The 23,743-nt window shown below is 43.4% G+C and overlaps 1 protein-coding gene across 5 annotated transcripts in view; it reads left to right on the top strand.

Moving 5' to 3' along the window:
• DGLUCY (D-glutamate cyclase) overlaps positions 1–23,743 on the top strand; it is a 396,105-nt gene that overhangs the window by 335,965 nt on the left and 36,397 nt on the right. For all 5 annotated transcript variants that reach the window (XM_069208180.1, XM_069208181.1, XM_069208179.1 and 2 more), the window contains one exon: positions 7,161–7,421. In XM_069208180.1, the coding sequence (XP_069064281.1) occupies positions 7,161–7,421 (261 nt within the window). The remainder of the gene's footprint in view (positions 1–7,160; positions 7,422–23,743) is intronic.

The following is a 23,743-nucleotide window of genomic DNA, read 5'->3' as shown; positions in this document are numbered from 1 at the left end:
GACCCTTAGGATTCCTACTACACTGATCCTAATATTTATACGGACCCAGATCTTTACTCTGCCCACCCTTCCCTTCCAGAGAACACCACAGGGTATCAGCAAGGTATAGCCAGGGCTGCTGCTTATCACAAAGTACAATTACACAAGGATCCCATAGAACAAGACTCTCTATTTGATACCCTCACCTCAGCACATAGGGACATACAATTTCTCCCTATGTTGCCAGGAATGCTTAGACATGTTAAAGACATTTTCAAAGAGCCCGTTTGCTCTCGTGTAATTACTCCACGGATTGAAAAGAAATATAAAGCACCTCCATCTGACCCACTTTACATCTGATCACAAGTCCCACTTCATTTCATTGTCACTACCACAGCCAGGAGAAGAGCGAATAGTCAGTCTACTGGAGCTTCTCCTCCTCCAGGAAAGCAAAAAACTTGACGCAGTGGGAAAAAGGGTAGCTGCGTAAGCAGCCAACCATTAGCATATTGCCAGTTCCCAGGCACTGCTTGCAAGATACGATAAGCCACACTGGAATGAAATGGAAGACCTTCTTCAACACCTCCCAGAAGAACACAGTAAGCGTGCACAGCAACTTGTTTCTGAAGGTCATACAATTGCAAACAATTTAATTAGATGTGCATTAGATGCAGCAGACTCAGCCGCACGTGGGGTTAACACCCTTATCCTCCTTAGAAGACATGCTTGGTGTTCTGGTTTCAAGCCAGAAGTGCAGCAAGCTGTCCTTATTATGCCTTTTGATGGGGACCACCTGTTTGGTCCACAGGTTGACTTTATCCTCAATAAATTAAAAAAAGACACAGACACTGGTAAAGCAATGGGTGCTCTACAAACTCAAGCTAGCAGGGTTTTTTAGCCACCCAATGCATAGGGGTGGCTACAAATTAACCACATCCTCTCAACATTCCACCTCACAGCAACGTCAGGTATCTTCCTCATACTCTAGAGGTTTTGTTAGAGGAACCTATAGAGGAAACAATTCCAGAGGCAGGTGAAAGACCACCATAACTCGTGGCTTAGTCTCCTCAGCCAAACATTGACTGCCTCCACATTCCTCCTCCTCATTCCACTCCAGTGGAGAGGCATCTTCAATTTTACGACAATCAGGAGACACACATAACATCGGACCTTTGGGTCATATCCATTATCCAACATGGTTATTGCCTGGAACTTACACCAACACGCCTAAACATTTTACCTTGCAGACACCAAATGTCAACAGAACAGCTCACTGTTCTAAAGGAAGAGGTTCAATCTCTACTATTAAAAGGAAATATAGAAACTGTTCCCATACAATACTAAGGAACAGGAGTATACTCTCTCTACTTCCTCATTCCAAAAAAGGACAAGACCTATTTTGGATCTCAGACCGCTAAATCAATATATTCTCTCAGTGCATTTTCACAAGATGTAATTTCATTACCACAAAAAGGCGACTTAATAATCTTTCTAGACCTAAACAACGCTTACTTTCACATTCTCATCCATCATGCACACCGCAAATATCTTTAGTTTGTAGTGGTGGGACAACATTATCAGTTCAAGGTTCTGCCTTTTGGGGTGACAACCAAATCCAATGTATTCGCCAAATGTCTAGCAGCACATCTTAGAAGACAGCAGATACATGTATTCCCTTACTTGGATGACTGACTGAGCAAAGCTACCACTTCAAGTCAATTTCAGTCTCACACCCAAATCACAGTAAACCTTCACAAGTTAGCGTATACAATCAACACCCTCAAATCACACCTACGGCCTCTTCAGATTCAACTGTGTCTAGTGGCTATTCTCAATGCACAATTGGGGTTAGTTTATCCTAATCCAGCACATGTTCACAATTTTTAGCAAACAATCTCTCAGATACAGGTTAATCAAACCTACAGAGTCAAGACATTGATGCACCTTCTAGGCATGATGGCATCCTGCATTGCCATCGTCCCTCATGCCAGACTTCATATGCGTCCTCTACAGCAATGTCTCTTTCGCCAATGGTCGCAAGCACAGGGACATCTTCAGGCTCTAGCTTTGGTAGACTGTCCAGCTAACATCTCTCTACTGTGGGGGAACTCCACCAAGCTACTAAAAGGACGCTCATTTCCAGACCCGGTTCCCCAAATATTTCTGACAATGGATGCCTTCCTCACAGGATGGGGTGCTCATTTCAACAACCTCCGAGTACAGGGATCATGGTCATCATACCATGCATATCAATGTTCTAGAACTTCAGGCAGTCTCCCTATCCCTCAAGGCTTTTCTACCTCATCTAATGCACAAATCTGTCTTAATTCGAACAGACAACATGACAGCAATGGATTATTTACAAAGCATGACGTGATCTCTCCAGTTGTCTCAGCTGACCCAAGCAATCTGGAATTGGGCCCAACATCACCACATAAATCTGGCAGATTATATCCCAGGAACAGACAAGAACTCTGCAGACCTGCTAAGCAGGACGCATCAACAAATCCATGCATGGGAACTCCACCCAACAGTCCTTCAAAAGTGCTTTTAAAAGTGGGGAATACTTCATATAGAACTGTTCGCCGCAGCAGAAAACTAAAAATGCCAAAACTTTGCATCTGGGTACTCGCACGCTCAGTCAAAAGGCAATGCCCAATGGATCACCTTGTCAGAGATATTTGCGTACGCTTATTCACCTCTCCCACTCAATCTATTTCTGGTGCGCAAACTCAAACAAACTTCTCTAAAAATGATCCTTGTAGCCCCCACATGGGCTCGCCAACATTGGTTTACAACACTACTAGATCTCTCCCTAGTACTTCATAAGGGCCTCCACAACAGGCCGGATCTTCTCACACAAAATCTCCAACAGATAGGATACCCAGATCCCAAATCACTCAACCTTGCGGTATGGCTTCTGAAGTCATAGAGTTTGGTTATCTTCTGTTACCCTCAGAATGTATGGATATTCTAAAACAGGCACATAGGCCAAACCTATAGCCTGTTATACAGCAAAATAGAAACATTTTGTCTGTTATTCTCAATCCAAACACATTGATCCATTAACACCATCAGTAGAAGATATTCTTTGTTATTTGCTTTTTGAAAAAGCAAACCTTGCTTACACATCAAATCGGTTCCACCTAGCTGCCATTGCAGCCTATTTACAAAATTGATAACATACTTCATTATTAAAAATACCAGTCATTAAAGCTTTCATGGTAGGACTTAAAAGTGAATGCCACACAGCCTACCGCCAGCGCCACCCTGGAATCTTAATATTGTCTCACTCTGCTCATGGGTCCTCCATTTGAGCCGCTTCACTCTTGGCCAATACAATTCCTTTCTTACATAGTAGCTTTTTTTAGTTGCTATTACATCAAGTAGGCATGTTAGTGAGCTACAGGTCTAAACAATAGAAGAGCCTTTCTTTCAGATCCACCAGGGTCATAATGTAGAGGCCGGACTGCTGTTTTGGCAGCGGCCCAACCTCCACCGTGGCTGTCGCAGTCTCATGACTGCCAGAGTCGTAATGAGGGCCCAAATGTTAAAAGAGCACTCATGTATTAATTTGACAGAACTAAAGAATTCTGAAAAACTAAACAGCTTTTTGTGGATTTTTCAGTGCCTCACAAAGGAAATCCTTTTACAAAAAATAGCAGAGCTAGATGGATTGAAAATGTATTCAGATATGTTATGATAAAGCTAAAAGAGAATTAACAATTACCCCTAAAGCACATTCCACATGGAAAAAAGGTGCTATTGCATTTTTGGGAAATATATTTTCTTAGCGGACATTTGCCATGCAGCTACTTGGTCTACGCCACACACATTTACAAAAAATTATTGCGTAGATGCACAAGCTTGTCAGCTAGCTAATGTAGGTCTCGCTGTCCTAAGAACACTTTTTCAGAAAACTGCAACTCCCACAGGCTAACCACCACATTTGTAGGAGGGACTGCTTTACAGTCTCTGCATAGAATGTGTATCTACAGCCACAGATGCCATCGAACAGAACATGTTACTTACCAATAGACATCTGTTCATGGCATGTAGTGCTGTAGTTACACATGTGCCCTCCCCCTTCCTCCCCGGAAATCTGTAGCTGTTCCAGTTATTTTATATTTGTATATATATGTACATAGTTGCTTATATTCGCATGGACATACTCTTTTCTAGACTTCTCTTATACTCTATCTCTCACCCGCCTGCGGAAAAACAATCTAACAAAGAACTCAATGCCCATGCTAAGTATAATCAAGAAGGAGGAACAACTCGATCTCATGACTCAAACACTTCTTGAAGAAAAAAAGTGGCACTGATAATCCCCCAGGTTTTTCTTCAAGCAGTCATTTTAACCAATCCGAAAATAAATGCAGGCACTACTGCGCTGGGATTCAGTGTAGTGACATGCGTTTGCACACACTTCTCTTGATCGTGAGCATTAACCTTCTGAGCTAACTTAACAAACAGCAGCATGAAAAAATTATAGGGATGGAAGGTTAAAGCTTTGAGAGAAAGCAGTCTTACCCAGGAGATGAAAATCTTAAAGATATGTGGTTTGCAAGGCTTGGGAGCCACTAAACATTATTCCAAACTAATTGAAAAAATGCAAAAGTCAACATGAAAATCTGCAAACAGTGGCGAGTAATAAGAAAAAACACGTCTGTAGATTAATTATTCAGGAGCGGAGACAACAATGACTTATCTTCTGAGTACAGAGTTGAGAATTACATGTTTTAATATTTTGAAGCCTTGTGCAAGTTGTTATTGAGATGTGAAGGCCATTGTTTGTAGATGGCTTACAGGCTGCCTATGTCTACAGCAAGAGATTGGGTTTCCACTGTTTACAGAGTATACAGCGCATCAAGATTAATTGCCAGACATTCGGTTCCCACTGTTAGATGACCTCTCATAAAGATCACACCCTGTGCAATCCCATCACAGCCAAAGCTGAGGTGGGCATCTTTATCAATATTTATTTGGCTGGAAAGAAGTACATTGCTACAATAAAGAATTTAAAACATGACAAGCTTAGCGTGGAAACAAATAAGTTACAAGTGATGAAAATTAAAACTGTCAATGTGCGTCACTTAAAAACCACAATGATGGACAGGGAATTAAAAAAACTAAAACAAAAAAAATGAAGTTACATTGGCCTTGTTCCAAATGGTCACTTGATTTGAGAAAGGTGACAAACAAGGGCACTTTGCTTCAAAATAAGTAGAACCTGAACAAATCGGCCAAAACTACTGTTTTAAACCTTTGACTGTTCAGCAGGTTGAATGTATATAGTCAGTGTCCTATGTATGTATCGTCTTTTTAAACATCAGTGATTCAGATATGTTTTTGCGAAACATGAAACTGTTGGTGGAGGAGAAAAAACGCTGGCAAACCCAGTTTCCTTTGGTGAGATTAGTAGCATCATTACCCGGCTGCCCCTTTTGTTGGTGCAGCAGTATAACACAGCTGAAAATTAACCCTTTGATTCTCACTCAATAAATATATCTAGGCGGATTTGTATTTCATTAATTTTTTATGTAAGTTCTGTAGAAATAAAATGAAAGCACACCTCAAAGAGTCATTGCATCGTGTTGAACAGTGCTTACAAGTAGTCTTAAATCTGTCGTTCAGTTCTGGATTTCAGTTTCAGAAAAAAACGTTTCACGAAATGTTTAAATTGTGATGGGGTTTCACTGGGCACATTTAGCATATTAAAGGAAATATAGCAAACACAAACCAAATAAGGGATGTATGATGGAACGAATGGTATATTCGTGATAAAGGCATGCGTGGTAAAGCCATATGTGATAAACGCATATGCTTTGTAAAGGCATTGTGGTAAATGCATCTCGTTGCACTTACCGAGTTGAAAGTGATGTTTCCCTCAAATAAATTTTAAACAGTGCCTTATTTGATTTTGATTGTCTTTTACGGGTCCCTGTGTACTGGTTGCTAAAAGATTCCTGGAAAGAAAGTATTATACTGCTAAGCCTTTTTGGGTACCTCCCCGCATATGACCTTCATATGGAGTTATGCTTATGTCACATTTGGGGTATCATAAGCTGTGATGCTTAACGTACATCTGTATAAAATTAATTTGATAATGTCTGTGATTCTGTTTTATCATGGCCTCTTACCATTATTAAACCCGAAAAAGTGCACAATGTAGATGTGATGTCAAGTTTTATTTATTTTGTATAGGCAGTGAGGAAAGGCATTAAATAAACACATACCTTTCCAGGAATTTTCTAGCCTCGTGTTTGAAGGCACCTACCTTTAACTTGATGTTTCTGACACCCCCTAGGTATTTAAGGAGAGTTTTGAGACATATCAGCCCTCAGGGTCAGATGTGCAAACACCGCAAAAAAACGAAAGGTAGATGTAATTGATGAAAATGGTGTTTTATAAGAGTTAGAAACTCGTCCCTTGCTAAAGTATGTTACCCCCCTCCACTTTGCATTATAGTTATATCCAGTATCATACAAGCCTATCTGAGAACCTCAAAGGACCCTGGCTTCATGTAAACGTACACATATATCCCTGCATACACCAGAGGTCATCGCTAGTCACTTTGACTAATAGAGCCAAAATAACAAGCGCTCTACGAATTTAGACTCCACGTGCAAATTATAGGTCGAGGAGATATCAGAATAGTCTTAACCTCAACCATAACCTTCTCTTTAAAAAAAAAAAAGCTTCTTGCTGTCTAAAGTCAGTCAGTTTTTCTAGTAACCGATTACCTCCACTCATGAGATAGAAATACATTTGGTATAGATTTGTTTTTACAAAACCTAATGAACGATTACAATTGTTTAGTTCTACATCGTTTGGGTGCTGTATTAAACATATTTCATATAGCTTGACTGGGGCAGAGCTTTGCATCCAGATTATTGCCAAAAACATTTTTTCAGCACGTTTTTACACCTACACTTCTTTAAGAATAGTATGTGTTCAATGATTAGTCTGAAAAAAATTAAGAGCTTGATTCAGTGTTAGGCCGGCAGTTTACTCCATCACAAAGGTGACCGATAGCAAGTGCTATATATCCTATTATAAATGAAGTTAGGCGGACACAATATCCGGAGTAACCTTCCCACCAAATTCTAAATCAGGCCCAAAGAGTTGAATTACAGGTCTGAGTCTGATCATAGCATGTCCCTTGTCTTGATTTCTAGGTGGAAGGGGAGTGAAGCATCTCTTTGTGAAGGACGAGCTCCTGAAAGCGTGCCTGTCCCTCTCTCATGCTAAATCTGTGCTCATAACCACTGGATTCCCGACCCACTTTAACGAGAATCCGCCGGAAGAGACGGACGGTCCCCCTGGAGCCATTGCAATGGCAGCCATGCTACAGGCCTTGGGGAAGGAGGTCTCCATTGTGACCGATCGCAGAGCTATAGACCTGAACCAGAGCATCATTGAAAATGCTGTTCAGGAAGGTAAACAAGCAAACAAGCATGCCTCTTATAGGTTTGGATGGTTGATTTATTCAGAAACGTGTACCTCTTCTTCGCTTAAACTGGGCCACTTCAGTGTACTTAGGGTAAGTTTATATTTGTTACTTGGTGAACTTGTGCAATACTGCAAACACATTACTCATTTAAACTGATTGCAGGTGCCTTTTTGGTGTTTATGTGTTGGCAAAGTACAGTTTATAAGGACTTAAGGATTCACTGTTGAGTCAGTGTTGAGTAAACTACTAGTGTGCAGCTGGTTGCAGATGTTAAGGGGGTGATAATGCTTAATACAAATAATATACATTTGGCACCCTCCACACATAAATATACATGTGCAACCCTATGTATGTGTGAGGATGCATATACCATGGTGTCAACGAAGGTAACACCGTTGTTGTTCTTAAGGTGCTCCGAATATATAAAATGAACTTTTTATTTTTGCTACTAGCTTTAGCGTCGTTTCACGAATCCGCATGAAATATGGCAGACTTTTAGTATGTTCTGCACCGTATCTTGGTGTTAAATTTTGTGGAGAGCAATAGATGGGAAGTGGATTTTGTTATGGCGGGTAATCCACAAGTAATATTTTCCATTTTAAGTCTTTAATAAATGTTTTCTCTTCGCTTCTGCAAAAAAACTGAATACAATTAAATAATTTTCCTCCCAGCAGACAATCCGGGATCTGCAGATCCCAAAACGCTGATTTACTCAGCACAGCAAGAAAACTTGTTGTGGCTGTCATAATGTGCAAGATATTAGAAGATGTGAAGATCCAGAATTGTGAAAAAATGTGTGGGTGCGTATGAGACCCAGGTAGCACCTCACTTCCTGGAACATGAGGGAGGATCGTAGATTGGTAGATCCTTCCCTCATAAATAGTAAGAATAACTTTGTATTGTTGGATTTTATAATCTAGCCACGATGCATGGATCAAGCAGTGATGGTGTTCACATTTACCTGACAGGATAAAGAGCGCCGCATTGGATTCACAGGCTGTAAAATGACACCTGCTTTCTCAACAAACACAAAGTTATAGGAAGCCATCAGGGTAGAATGACTGGGCATAAATGTGTAGTTGAATGCCGCGCCCAGGTCCTATATCCTACTGTGCACTGTGCACGGGTGTGCACTCGGTGTTCTGCGTGCACTAGGCCACAGCCAGAGGCGCAGGGTCTGACTGTCCTATGGGGCGATCTGGCAGTGCCCAATGGGTTAGTCTGTTAGGGCAGTGTGTGCTTCGGTTTTTTTGGGAGTTCATGGGCCTGTGTTATGGGCCAGTATTTACTGTTGATTACTCTGATATTAAAACAAACATTGTTTGCAGCAATTCCAAATCCATGCATACTTCCATTCCTTCGAATACATTTATACAACTTGTTCTTACAAGTTCAAATCTGCCGCATTTTGCAGACATGGCCCATGTTTTTAGCTTTCTAATTCACAAATGGGGGGGCACTTTTTTTTTTGGTGCCCGGACCTAATTTCTTTCCCAGTTTAAACCTGCAGAGACCTCTTGCTTAAACTGGTTGTTAGAGTGGTTAGCCTGAGGAGTGCATGAAGAGATCAAGCCGTGGGGAGAGCCTCCTTCCAGGAACTGTTGGGAGTCTCACTAGCAGTTTCCAGGCTTGATTGTTGGCCAAGGCAGATTAATCAGTCTGAGAAACACTTGCTGCCAGATGCCCTTGGAATCTAACAGTTGGATCCTTTGATTAAAACACCCATCATTAATGGTTAATGAAGTGTTACAGCTGTGCTGAGCGGAAAAACTAGAGCATTCCTACTGATTTAAGGAGCAACTTCTTTTACGTGGTGTGGAGGGAATTGCAAATTCAGGACCCAATGCACACAAAAAAACACGAACCTGGGTTGGAGTGAACCATTAGTTTGTAGCGGTTTGTAAAAGCTAATATTGGAAAAAGTGTGCCAAACTCAGTGATTTTGGCAGACCTACAAATAGCCAAAGAAAAATCCAAATACAAGGCTTACCAAATTCATCTTAAATGAAAACACTAACGCTAAGAAGTTATAACTGTATAATGCCGTACAAGAAACAACAGTCAAATGACTAGAACTATGACAGAAAAGGGGTACTACAAGTGATACTATTGTGCCTTATTATAATATAACTTGAAGGTACAAAGACAAAAATATCCCATGGAGTACATGAACAATCTGAAGTAACATAGGGCCAGATCTATGAATCTGGCCCAGTGCGATTCGGTAATTGCGACTTTTAAGAAATCGCAATTACCGAATCGCAAAGGGCCATGTATCACATTTGCGATTGCGATACAGGCCCCATTCGCAGCTATGGGCCTTTTGGTCCATAGCTGCAAATTTTTTGCATTTTCCCAAATTGCGATTTCTGAAACAGAAATCGCAATTTGAGAAAATCAAAGGGGCAGGGTGCTGGGGGCCTAAGGCCCCCTCTCCTGCACCCCAATTTTTTTTTTTACACATGTAAAGGACACACATGCCAAAAGGGCATGTGTGCTTTACATTTCAAATTTAAAAATGCAGTTTTACTGCATTTTTAAATTTTGCACCAGGTTACCACCGGGTTGCTGGACATGGTATTTTGCACTTGCAAAATACCATTCTGCGAAAATTCGCAATTTGCGATTTTTTGCAGAATTGCTTCGTGACCTGGATTTTGCGAATCGCAAATTGTGATTCGCAAAATCCAGGTCGCAACGCAGAAAATCGCAATTTTGGGGATTTTCGGTATTTGGTCTGCGAATGCATTTGATGCCGATTTTGCTGTTTGCGAGTGCAAAATCGGATGATACATCTGGCCCATAGCTTCTAATAAGATTAAAGCTCTGTCAAAAAGTTCAGTGGTGAGCTCCATGTTCGTTTTCCAAATCGTAAGCACACAATTTGAAAAAAGGAGATGGACTGTTTTATGTGTATACACAATTGGTATCCTTAAAGTGCTTAGAATATTGCTGACGAAATATGATGTGACAAAAAAAGTTGTTACATGAACCTAACCAGTAAACAGAAATGTTATCAGTAACTCTTTACGTCAGTGGTTTCTAGACCTTCATCCACAGATTTACTTTCAGTAGTGTGCTGAATCAACGGAGACCAGAATTTGAACAGTGGAGTTGGGAAAGCAAATTTATGTTAGAGAGTTGTATTATTTTCAGTTCATGGGGTGTGTTCTGTGAAGTTAAAGAGACAAACAGTGCAAGATGACAAATGACAGTATATACAGCTTATGCTGATTCCATAGCTTGTAGGATATAGGAGAATTTGATCATCAGGGTTCAAGGGACTAAATAAAGTTTTGTCAACTACATCTTTGTTGTACCACCCTACTATAGTGCGTGTATCCCATTGAGTTTAACTTACGTTTTCTATCAAATCAGACTGTAATGGAAGCACAGCAGGGAAACAGAAATATGTATAACTTAATGTAAGGTGGTCATTAATATGAGGCAGGAAAGTTAGTAAAAAAAATACCATTGATTAACCTATTAGGAAACTTCTATTTTTGTTGTAACATTTGTGATGAATACTTTAGAAAAAATATATTTTTATTGTGTTTTCTTTGTAATCGACATTGAACAGTAAAAGTAAAAGAAAGTAAAAATAAAAAAGAACATTTAACTCATGTTCACTCAATGCTTCTGGAAATGACACAGAGATGCTTGTGGTCACAACTTTTAGCCTCTGTGTTCCTGTTCTTACCTACCCTTCAACATGTATGCTGATCTATGCTCCTTTGTTTTCCAAACTCTTGAGTTTCCTAACCTAAACGTTTCCAACAGTGCACAGTATTGGTACCACCCCCAAAACAGCATGGTTTACACTGTATCTCAGTGTCACAAGCAGATGTCTGTTACGGACCTCCACAACAACTTTCTTTGGTGCCTCGGCACCAAACATGACTCCTGGTCCTGAGACAAACGTTCTCTGATGCACTTGAAGATCAATGGAGAGGGGTCTATGTCACTGTGCATAAAGAAGGAGGTCGGTCACACTCCAACTGTGAGACGGTTCTCGATCTTGCTCCCGGTCATGATCTTCAGTTAAGTCCAAGTGGGGCTCATCACCCCTCGATATTCCCTGTTTCAGGGAGAGGTCCAACAATCTGTGCTCTAAAGTCCTGATTTTTGTAACTCCGCTCTGGTTCCGGTTTTGGAGCCGATGGTTCTGAATCTTTATGGCATGTATTCAGGCCCCACAGCTCTGTCGGTGCCTCTTGTTGGATTTTCAATAGCAGGCCCTCCCTAGTGATGACTGACTCCATTCTCCCTAAGACCAATCCACTTCCTGTCCTGAGCTGCAGCTCAACCCTTTTTTCTGCAGATCCTGCTGCTTGTTCAGGTATTGTCTCCGCTCATGGCTACCAAATAGCTAGTCCTGGATTTCCGTCTGACTGTAATTGCAGATTTGGAACCAATTTCGGCTAGCGCAGGCCCCATGTCATGCTATACCAAAAACAAAGCTGACCTCTGGGGCAATATTTCAGGAATATGGAAGCTCTCTTTGCCTCGGACTCTGATGCCCCTCAGGGTCTTGAGAACGATTCCCACGATGATGAGGTGGACCCATTTTCTTCCTTCTTGTCACACTGATGCTGGCTTTTATCTTGACCTCTATAATTCCAGTGACTTGGAAATTTCACCAGAGACGGAACTGAATGCTTTATTTGTGGTCCCTACGGAAGAGCTGTGACCCTTATGGTGGCCTGGTACAAGCTTTGCTTGACCCTGCCAATAAGTTGCCTGATTGCTAGATGACTCAGACCTAGCCCAGGTGATTCAGCTTTCCTGACAGTTCTGTCCTCTATGAGTAAAGTCAATGGAAACTATTTTCTTACTACTCCAGCAGACAGAGAATCAAAGTAAATAGAATGGGCAAAAGAGTTTTCTCATCGGCTACCCTGAGAATCTGATCATTGAATTTAATTTGTCATTTGGGTCTTTGCATTCAAGACCTCTGGTACATTGGAAACAACATTTTGCCAGCTTTGCCTCAGGACTTCTGAAACTCGTTTGCACAGAAAATATAAGATAGCCACGGTGCAACCAAATATATTCTGAGATTTGGCCTGGACACCTTAGATTGTGTTGCCTATGAAGTGGGCACCACTGTTGTCACCAGACACTATGCCTTTGTATTTCCCATTTACATCCAAACCTCACTTACGGGTATGCCTTTTGATGGGGCACGATTTTTTGATGAAAATAGCAATTCTGCCCTGGAACATTTCAAGGATAACAGAACTACAGCTCGTTCCTTGGGGTTGCGTCCCTCGCCAACCCGTTCCCCCAACAGCATTGGAAGATCAGAAGATATTCAGAGGCAACCTTTGCAGACCATTTCAGGCTATTCAGCCCTTTTTGTGGCTCCATGGGATCTAGACGATTATAGGGGAACAGTAGCAACAGCCCTCCTCTTCTTCCTCGCTGGGTGCCAAGCCTCTTTATTTTCCCTTCCAGCACCCCGGCATTTGACTATTTTGGACCAGTGGGTCCTTTAAATCGCAAGTTGGGAATCCACATATTACTAAACCTCTACGACTGGTTGTTGAACTTGGCTCGCCTCACTTAGTCTCCGACTACAGTCAAACAACAGTGTTGTTATTGCTGTCTTCTTCTTGGGAACGATAACCTTCTTATCAGCTCTGGGTTTTCTACTCGATGGTGGCTTCAAGGACTGTGGAGTGTGCCCAAACAAAACTGCATCAAAGGTACATAATTTAGTAACTTGGAAATTGAAAAATTGCCACTTTTACATTCGTCTGGCCTCAGTAATACAGCCGACTACCGACACTGTTTCCTCTCTCTGCCATTACTCACTTCATAGCACGAAGACTGCTATCTGGTTATGTCGGGACTTCCACAGATGTTTGTCCTGCCTGTCCATTAACTCCATACACTGCCTCACTTAAGAGAGTAGACTTACTGGTTTGTGAGATGCAGTGCTTCTGCTCCACTAGAAGACCTTGTGCCAGCCATCTTGTATTTCTTTGAACGTGGGCATGAGTCCACTTTTGTACAGTGCCTGCTATCTCCATCCTATTGGTTCAGTCTGAAGCCGGTTTCATATAGTTCACCACTTCTTCTGCTTACAAGATCATGTCTTAGAAGTGCCCTGGAGTAATAGGAGTGCTATAAAAGCTGAGCCATTCTGGACCTTCCGCCCTGAAGCACCCTAAGAGAAACTAAGCTAGCTACACCCAATGACATATTTTTATTAACTCTACAAATTAGCCTGTTCGTAATTGTGTCTGTTTACCACACATAAGGGAAAACAATGGACCTAGTGCACAGGTTGGGGTATGTAGGCTTTTGGCTCTGATCCGAAATCACAAACAGAACCCTACACACTTGCAACGTATTAGCAAATCTCACTTCTCCAGAAACACATTTTATAGCGATTGGTTAGAAATGTACGTTCCTGGTGAAATATTTCTGCTTGTGCCCACTTAAAAAAATAACATATAGCACTGTGGTGGTTTCTCATGTTAAGTATCTGCATGTTATTATGAAGAAATAAAACTAGCATCCTTTCAATACTCACGTCTCTAAGAAGTTTATATTTGCTGTTAAGGGCATTTTAGCGAATTGTGAGTAATTTCACTGCCGTTGTTTGTTGTTTTCTGCAATTTGGCGGTGTTTGTATTTCAAGCATATTAAACTAAGTGCTAAAAACCACCGAGTCCAGCAAAACCAGCAGACTATTCTAATGCATGCTCTGGCTCCTCGAGTGCTTAAAGGAACCAATATTTTACAACAAATTGACATAATGTTTGCTGGAGTTCAGTGAAATAATTATTTTTAGCAATTAAATTAACTAGAAGATCGTTCTTGTACAATGTGTACCCAGAATGGCTGACTGGGGTGCATGGACGCTGATTCACTAAAAAGCCAGGTGGAGCAGAAATGACACCAAACACCCTTTGACCCCATTGATGTGACAGGAAATGACATCATATGACCCTTGACTCTGAATCCTGAGAAGTAACACCAGATGAAGTTGATGCCGATTATATCACAATAATTGGTGTCACTGAAGCCTAATCTGTTCCTCAAAGAGAAAAAGTGTTGATAAATCAGAGGGAGATGCAAAACAAAGAGATTTAGCATGACTACCGGCATTGATCCAGATGGACCATACATTAAATAATAACTATGTTCTTGGCTTGGTTTACACAGCATGGTTTGTTCAAACATCATTTTTCATGTATCCTCAAAAATGAGAAACCGGAAATAAGTTTAAAAAGTAGATATGCTTTTCTCATGTGTTTCATTATATGATGTATTCTAAAGAGTGTGCATTGCACTTCTGAATGTATTTATTTTACCTAACTGGAAGCGTAATATGCTAGTGGGAGCTGAAGAAGTGAACATTGCTTATTGATGCACTGATTACCTTGTGTTCTTTGTTCTGCGTTTGCCATTTCTGTGTCCATCCGTCGCAAGGGCAGTACCAGAAGTCTCAAGCCAGAGGTGGTAGCTTCCTCCTCTGGCCACCCTCTAAGTGATGTCCATGCTGTGGTGTTTTGGGGTAAAACATATATTATTTTGTGCTACAGATTGTAAAGATTGTGGACTGGTCAACAAAATTAGCCATGGCTTTTAAGGTTGGTTCAAAACATGGAAAAAAGAAATAACACTAATGTAAATGTAGTGAGAGAAGATAAACTGTTTTTGGGTCCTGCCTACAGGACCTGTTTATTGTCCAGTGCCTATTGTGTAGAGTACCAATGGTTAGAGTAGGGTTTAGCTCAGCCCATTGATATTTGTTGGCCTGCTTGTCAGTCTCATTTTCTTGCTTCTGATTTGATAGCTTTCCTTCCCCCTTTTTTGTCCCTGCCCTGTAGCTTAGCTTCTTTACACCCTTTTGAATGGGTAAGTTGTATCCTTCCACAAGTTCAATCGTGTGGTCTCACAACAAAATGTATTTTGAATCTTAAAACCACAAGGAAACTGCAGTCCTTTCTCTCTCCTGAGATCATAAAGATTATCCTGACCCCGCCGACTGGAGCAAGGCTTGATTATGATAACATTAAATTGGCATTCCCAAATGCCACATTGCTAGACTACGAAGGGTTCAGATTGTGGTACCCAGACCAGTCTTTAAGGCCGTAGTCTTTAAAGCCCTCCGTGGGTTGGCCTCGAAATTTGTAGCCAAACAAGCTCTTTCAAAAGAACTTCCTTTATACACAGCAAATCTGTTGGCCGTGCTGAAATTTCATAAAGTGAAGGTTCTCTGTGCAGGCATATATTGAGTAGGATTCCCTCCCGCCAGACTTATGGTCACTTACTGACCTAATCGCTTTCAGGAAGGCCTTAAAGATCTGGCTCTTCAAGTAATCCTTTGAATGTATTCCTCAATGTTGGTCGCATGGTGAACAACATGATGCATGATATAGAAAACCATCTGCAGGTGGTGACACATCCTACCCTGCTTCCTTATGTCTTATATCCAAACGATCCATCAGCACCCTGAGGGTTTAATTATGTTGAATTGCCAAAACCACCCCTTCCAGATCACCCTGCCCTGTTCACTGAAGTGTCTGAGCCCCAGCACGTCCCTCCCCCACAAACCCTTGGGCTCCTGATGGCGAGCCCTGGATGGAATCAATAGATCAGACAGTATGGCTGCACAAGTCTGCCAATCATCAGCAAGTTTAGTGTTCCTATGGGTCTTACGTATATAACACTCTTCAGCATTTGCCCACTCAGCTATGTCCTTCTTCCATTTGGTTAGCTTGGTGCCCAGGGGGACAGCCATCATATAGCTAATCTCCGTTTGGCAAGTTTGAGTCCCAACATTAAGAACTTCCTGCTCAATGTATTTTTATTTTTTAAGCGAGACCCGACTCAGTAAGCATTGCTGTATAGCTCTAAGAGTGGTCCAACCTGTGGCTCCATTGTGGGCAGTCAGCACATCTCATCCCAATAGCTTATCATGTCTGGGCACCATCATATGATATGAATGAAGTCCACATCTAAGTGGAGAAGAAGAGGGTCTCACAGGATATATTGCAGGATATATTGTGTGCAAGGTCTACGCGGACAAATACACCTCATGTATAATGTTAGATTGTGTCAGTTTAAAATGGGCATTAGATTATACTGGTCTAACCCCCTCATGAATAGTGACCCAGTCCTTCGTCGACAACGGGGCATCCATCTGAGCCTGCCATTTATTTTCCACTGGCAGTTCCGCGACCGGCGGGTGCTGTCTCAGTGACCTATGAAGATGTGACACTAATTTGCACCCTCCCCCTAAGTTCAACAGAGCTCCCTAAAGCCGAGACTCCTGGTGGCACCTCGGAAAACGGTGGCCCAGTTGTCTGGGCTTTCACTGACATTGTGGCATATTGGAGTAATTTCCCTGCATCTAGACTGAAAGAGGGCAGGGCGTCAGGTACAGTAACGAACTGGCCATCCGGATATAAGTCTCTAAGGGGTTCACATCCTCCTTCTTGTGACCGGACCACAGGCATTGATCTGGCTATCTGGGAGAAGGTTCTAAGGGCCGATAGTGGTGTCTCAAAAGTGAAAGGCTTTCGTCGCAGCACCCCTTTAACCGCTCGCTCCCAAGTCCCGCCAACCAGTTGGACCACGATAAGTGCCTCAACCAGGACTCCAGATCCCATCAAGAGCTCAGGTAGAGAAAGGTCGCTGCAAGTGCCCGCCACCAGAAGTGTTTTCCAATTCACACCGTCAGCAAACCAGTTTATGGCATGCTGCAACTGTGCAGCAAGTAATACAATTCCAAATGTGGCAGCTCAATTCCCCCTTTACCCCAGGTTTGCCTTAGTTTCAAAAGGCTTACCTCCTTCATCCCAGGTGCCCATTGCAAATTGGAGATTAATTTATCCAGTTCTATAAATACCTTCCTGGAGATCTCTTATAGTGGCCCCTGAAATATATATAGGCAATGGGGTAATAAAATAATTTTGAGCAGCGCCACTTTATCCATTAGCAACATGTTTAGAGGGCTCCAAATTTTAATGGAGGATTTCAGTTTGTCCAGTACCCTCCCCATATTAAGGTCCCCGAAACAGGGTGCGCAGTGGGCGAGCCTAATTCCTAAATATTTAATATTGTTGGTTGTCTGTCTGTCTGAGGGAGTGCCTCCAAGGGCCTGCCAACCCTGGGGAATAGCCTAGATTTAGCGCTGCTAGCATTAACACCAGAAAGTTCATCAAACTTCATCAGAAGCGCCAGTAGAATGGGGACAGAATATTCAGGGTGTCTCAAATAGAGTAGGGCATCATCAGCTTACAGGGAGATCACATGCATGCATTCCCCAACCTGGGAGCCCCATCCCTGTAAAGCCACTCGGAGGCGAGAAGCCAAAGGGTCCATGGCCAGAGTGAATAGCAGGGGAAACCAGGGGCACCCCTGCCGGGTACCACAGCATAGCGAGAATCTACTGGACACTGTATCCCCCCATTCAGACCCTAGCTGTGGGATGTACTTAGAGCAACTGAACCAGTCGTATGAAGGTGTCCCCGACGCCTCCTCTGCGCAGGACATCCCACAGAAAATCCCAAGATAAGGAATCAAAGGCTTTTTCTGTATCTGGTAAGGACAGGGTGTATGGATCCTCCTTAGAGGCAAGGGAATGCCAAACCAGCGCAAGTCTCAGCAAATTACAGATGGTATTTCTGAGTGGAATAAATCCACATTGATTTTGTTGTATTAGGCAGGGCATATGAGGTAGGAGGATCTTTATGTCGACACTGAGCATGGAGAGGGAATGATACGAGGCAAGCTCCTCAGGATCCCTATCCGGTTTTGGGGCATGACCACAATAGCTTCCTGCAAAGAGCTTGGGATTATACCCTTCTCAAATGCTTCCATATAGACTTCCAGAAGTTTTTCAGTCATCATCCCCACCCTTTGCTGATATAACTCCGCAGATAAGCCATCGCTGCCTGTGACTTTAGCTGTCTTCAGCGACCGTCTGGCCATCTCTTTCTCCTCTTTGGACAGGGGGGACCCCAAACCATCCCTTTCTTCCTTAGTCAGGGAAGTTAACTTCAGTCCGTCCAGATACTGTGAACTTATTTGTGCTGAACAAGGTTCTAGGCTGGCATATGCAAATGCAAGGCAAATGCCTTGGTTAGGCCTCATTGTGTAGAGGCCCTGACCTCAGACTTGTCTCAGATCCCTATCAACAGGGGAGCCCGCGTTTCGTTGCGGAGGAGAGTGGCAAGCATTCTACTGGCCTTATCTCCCTCCATATGGAGCCATTGGCAATTACTAGTGCAAATAGCTTTGTCCGGACGGTCCCAAGTTTCTAAAAGTTCCCTCATACATTCTTTCCACTCCGTTGGCGTCATCAGCAGTTCTACGACCATGTTCTCCAGAGTGCCCAATTGCTGTTCTAATGAATCTAGGGTTCTGGGCAATTGTTTCTTCACTCTGTTTTAAACACTACCCTTGCAGCACCACCTTCATAGCATCCCACTCTACTCCCTGTGTAGGTCGCACCACCCCAGTTTTCTTCGAAGTAGTGATCAATTGACTCATACACCGCCTTATTGAACACCAGATCCATAAGGGCCTCACTCCACATGTGCAACATGGGTATGCCTGGGAGTACCCTAGACAGCTTAAAAGTTATCAACAGCGAGGGTGGACAGAAATATTGCGTGCCAGGTAAAAGAGTCAGTGGTCAAAAAATAGTCTAGGCGGTTATATCTCCCAGCTGCAGGCATGTGACCTGAATACGCCTTAGCTTGAGGATTCCTCACTCTCCATAGGTCCTGGAGATCTTCCACAGCCATCCTCTCCCTGAGGGCACCCATCTTAACGGGCTTGATGTCCGCTTGAGGGGAAAGGTGGTCCAGGTCCCCATCAAGCACAAAATGAAGGTCCCCCATGAGTATGATCTTGGTGTCCATTTGCTCAGCCAGGGAGCCCAACACTTTACCAAAGAAGTCCCCATCATCTGTATTGGGAACATAAATATTCACCAGCCGGACCTCCAGAGCATCCAATGCTCCCACAGTAATCACATACCTCCCCTGAGGGTCAATCATCGTTTTCCGGGCGACAAAGGGGACACCCAGATCAGCACACCCCTGGTGTAGTTAGAATATGATGTGGCAAAGAGCTGTCCCCTCCATCTGCATCTCAGCTATGTCACGCACTTCCCCTAGGTGTGCGTTTCTTGTAAAAATGCAACAGACACTCCGCAGTGGCGCATGTATGAGTACACCCTTTTCCTTATCTCAGGCTGTTCCAACCCGCAGACATGCCAAGTCATCACCTTCCAATTACCTGCCATAGTTCTGTAAGTCTCAGGCCCCCCATCTCGCGCCTCTGAGGACCAAGCATACACTGACATACTCTCCAGGTGGCCCAGCAAGAGAACTGGGATTACATTATAGTCAATCAGCAAATACCTATACATCAACAATACCATAACACTCAACAAGAGTAGAAACGTAACCCCACCTCCTACAGGAAGTGTGTCTAAACAATTGAGGCCAAGTACCACTGCCCCACACCCCCTTGAAAGAACAAATCATATTTGCAAATGTCACGTTTCGTTGTGGGCCTTGCATCCCACTGGGTGACAATGCCAAAGGCACTCAAGCTACCAACAGTTTGACCGCAACCCACTAAGAGCCCCCACCAACAGGTTCCATACAGTCACCCCCAAATTGCTTTGCCGACTAAAAATTCATCATTGAGGCATCGTGGAGACACCCCCAATTACAAGTTGTGAATTCTGAATATACAAACAGTAGGATCTGCGCCTCCAACAGATATAATGCAGTCACAAATGCATTCTGAATAATTCAACTCCCCAGTGTTCCTATCACTCCATTGCTTTCCCAAAGGAGTCAGCTAGCAAGTCACCCGTTACCATAGTGGCACCAATTTTAATGTGTGCCATCTCTGCAGTAGCCTGCTCTGTCTCTGTGGCCCTGGGAGAATTCAACAGTGTCAGCTCACAATCAGAGTCTGCCAAGGTTCTGTCAGGGCACACCAGGACCCTCCCTGTCCATTGGCCTCCAGCACTGTGAGCGGAGTCCGAAGAGTTTTTCCAAAGCCGCATGCTTCTCTGAGGTTTCCCAGAGTCCCCGACCCAGATGTAGGCCACAGTCTAGGAGGCGTATGGCCTAGGGTGTCCAGCCAGCTCTGAACTCTCCTCAGGTGTAGCAAAGAACAATGCCCGTCCCTCAAATTGTATCCGCAGCTTGGCCAGAAACATGAGACTAAATCTGATATTTCGTTCTCAAAGCCTTTTTGTAACAGTCATGTAGTCTCTATGAAACGTTAGAACCTTGCAAGTAAAATCTGGAAGGATCATGATATTATTCTCGAAGCAGGGAGCCCCCGAGCCCCCGAGCCCTGACATGTTGTAGTATAGCGTCTCTATCCCGGAAATTAAATGAACTGGCAATGATGGCTCGGGTGGGGCCCTAGGTCTGGGCATCGGCGCCAGTGCACGATGTGCGCCCTCAATAGTGAAGAATTTAGAGAGCCTTTTGGGCTGAAGGACTTTAGTAATCCAGTCCTCCAAGAATAGTTCTACAGATTGTCCTTCAGCCCTTTCGGGGAAGCCCACAAAATGTAGATTGTTCCTCCTATTTTCCACCCGGTCATCTAGAGTAGCCACAAGCGACTGTAGGATAGTATTTTTTTTTAAGGGTTCTGACCTCTTGCTGGAGTTCAGTCAGCCAATACCAGTGACCCTCTCCGACACCTTCCTTAGATCTTCACGCAGTAGGTCCACCTCAAGCTCCACAGAATCGATCCTAGCCAGCATCTGGCCCCCTTGATTCCTGCCATAAGGTAGGTCAAAGTGGGGGTAGACGTGTCGCCAGGAGGCGCTTGTTTGTGTGAGTATCCATCCAAACCCCCTTGCAGCAAGGGAAGGGCATAATTGTTGATCTTGTTGGCTTGGACCCCTTTTTCTGTTTTATCCTTAGCCATCTCGGAGGCCTCCCAGGCTCCAACACTTCGCTGAGCAATGACCTCCACAGGGCAGTAGTCCACCAAGGTACCCCAGGAAGGATGTTAGGATGGATCTGCAGACTGGGGGCACCTCCCTACTCTTGACCCTCCAGGGAATCTGGTACTCCCTAATGCGGGATGGCAGATCAACATCCGGGCCACTCACTGCCCGTCCATTGTGCAGCAGTGTTCAATGCAAATGCCGATTAGGGGGTCCTATGACAGAATCCATGCTCCCTATCTACCTTTAATTATTAAATGGCCAGAGGGACGCCCCCGTGCATTCAAAGGTCCAGCACTCACTCAGGATAGGTGATGGGCCAGTGTGAGTCCACGAGATCCAGGGCCTACTTGCAGGCCTGTCAGATAGGTGGCTGATCCTCCAGGCAAGGGTGAGCCCTCTCCTACAGAAAGGCCTTTCCCCCGGGTGCACACAGCACCTGCAGTCACCAGCATTCACTTTTAAAGGCCTGCTCCACAGCACTAACCTCACGCAGACAGGGAATCAGATCTAGGCTGCGGCAGGCTGACTACTCTGAATCTGCGGCGGGCCGCCCGGGCCATTTACTGTTGTCTAAAATTGCCAGCAAAATTGTCCAAGAACGGCTCAAGGTCTGGCCTCCGGATATACAAATGCTATTGGATCTTCAGTTTGGTTTCCAGGCTGTATTGGCCTTGTAGAGGAGTGTCTCAGTCTTTACCTTTTGATCAACAAATACACAACAGCCAATCCACCAATATCAGGCCTTTATGGATGTTTGCTCAGCCTTTAATCATGTAAATCAGTTTTCGCATTTGATGCCCCAAGTGCGTCAGGTATGCCCAGATGTGGTTTCCGGAACTCACTGTGCCACTGAAACCAAGTGCTATACCCGGCTGAAGAGCCCATAACAAGGGTGAAACCAGCACAGGTTTGCTTGTGTTCCAGTTGAGGGAGGACCTGGCCTGGCAGTTAGGGCTATAATGTTCCCATGAGAAATGGGGTGAAGACTTATTTGCATGTGGCTGAGTGGTATAGTAGGCCAAAAACAATGGGTTGGGATGCAGCCTGAGGGATTGCCAGTGACTGAGATTAATTAAAGCATTCCATCCATCATATTGTTTTTACATGTGCATTTTGTATGGCATTTGGTTTGCAGAACAAAATGCAATATTGTCTTTTTTGTATATTTGGCATTATTGTACAGGGATATCAGCTTTTCACTTTTGACTGCTCTTCAATGAAATAGCTTTGAAGACGCTGCCAAACCTTACTGTTATATTCACATGATGAAGCACGGTTGTGGGTTTGTTAGCCTCAAGAAGGCGAATGCAGTTAACACTTCTGTGCAAGAGAGGAGGTAGCTCACAAGCTTATGCATTCTATTCATGTGAAAAGTGTGTACCCAGTATAACAAAGATACTGCTGAACTACGGCAGTTCTGTAGTACAAGGATGCAGCTGCACAATTACCTAGATGTTGCCTCACTTATTCCCCATTTCTTGCACTGTAATTAGTGCCCCTACTGGTTGATGAGAAATACAATGTGCATTACAAAGTATGTAGTTGAGTAACACTACAAACTAAAACAGCTCTGCCTCCAGAAGAAAATGTTAATAAATAAGCAACTTAGACTATAAAACACATCAACATCATCACATTGACATAATCTTTTAGTGAGAAAGAAGAGCAAGCACATAACAACTGAGCATAACCCAGTCCTGCAATTATTTTCAGCTCTACCTAGGCAGATCCAAAACAATTGGGAAGAGTAAAAAGCAGAGAGAAAAAGTAATACATTGGCCTCACCAATTAAACAAATGCAAGCTTTCCACCTCTCTTAACCATTGTTCCTGGAGGGAGGAGCCCCAGCTTACTCATTTCTTGATTCCACTCTCTGTTATTTCAAGGGATCCACCACAGGTCAGGCGATAAAAGTAGAAGAAATAAGAGAAAACGCTGACATTGCTCTTCTGAAAAATTGTCAAGGAATGTCTTGAATGACTCCAGGTTTAAGAACATGTTTTCTTAATAAACCATACTAAAGCTCATTGGTAATCCTCTGATGCTTCTAACCCTCTTCTCACCAGCGCCTTTGATGAGCCTCCTCTTCCTGGCTCAGGCATCCAGGTCTAAGTTGGGGAAGGGCAAGAATCGACTAGCGCCCAACTTCGTCACTTCCTGTTTGACCACTGGCTGCAGAGTTCTGCTCCTCCACTCTGGCGATGTTAAGGCAACTTTTACTTTCTGACTTGTCCCCTTGTTCCTTGAAGCAAAGTTGATAAGCACCAAGCTGCCCATCGCCAAATTGCCTTCCTGTTTCCCGGGGCAAAGTTGACAGTTGATCATCCTACAATGTTGTATTGATTAGTTTT

Source organism: Pleurodeles waltl, chromosome 9, assembly GCF_031143425.1.
Source record: "Pleurodeles waltl isolate 20211129_DDA chromosome 9, aPleWal1.hap1.20221129, whole genome shotgun sequence".
Lineage (NCBI taxonomy): Eukaryota > Metazoa > Chordata > Amphibia > Caudata > Salamandridae > Pleurodeles > Pleurodeles waltl.
Note: the sequence above shows the minus strand (reverse complement) of the source record. Positions and strands in the feature narration are given on the sequence as shown.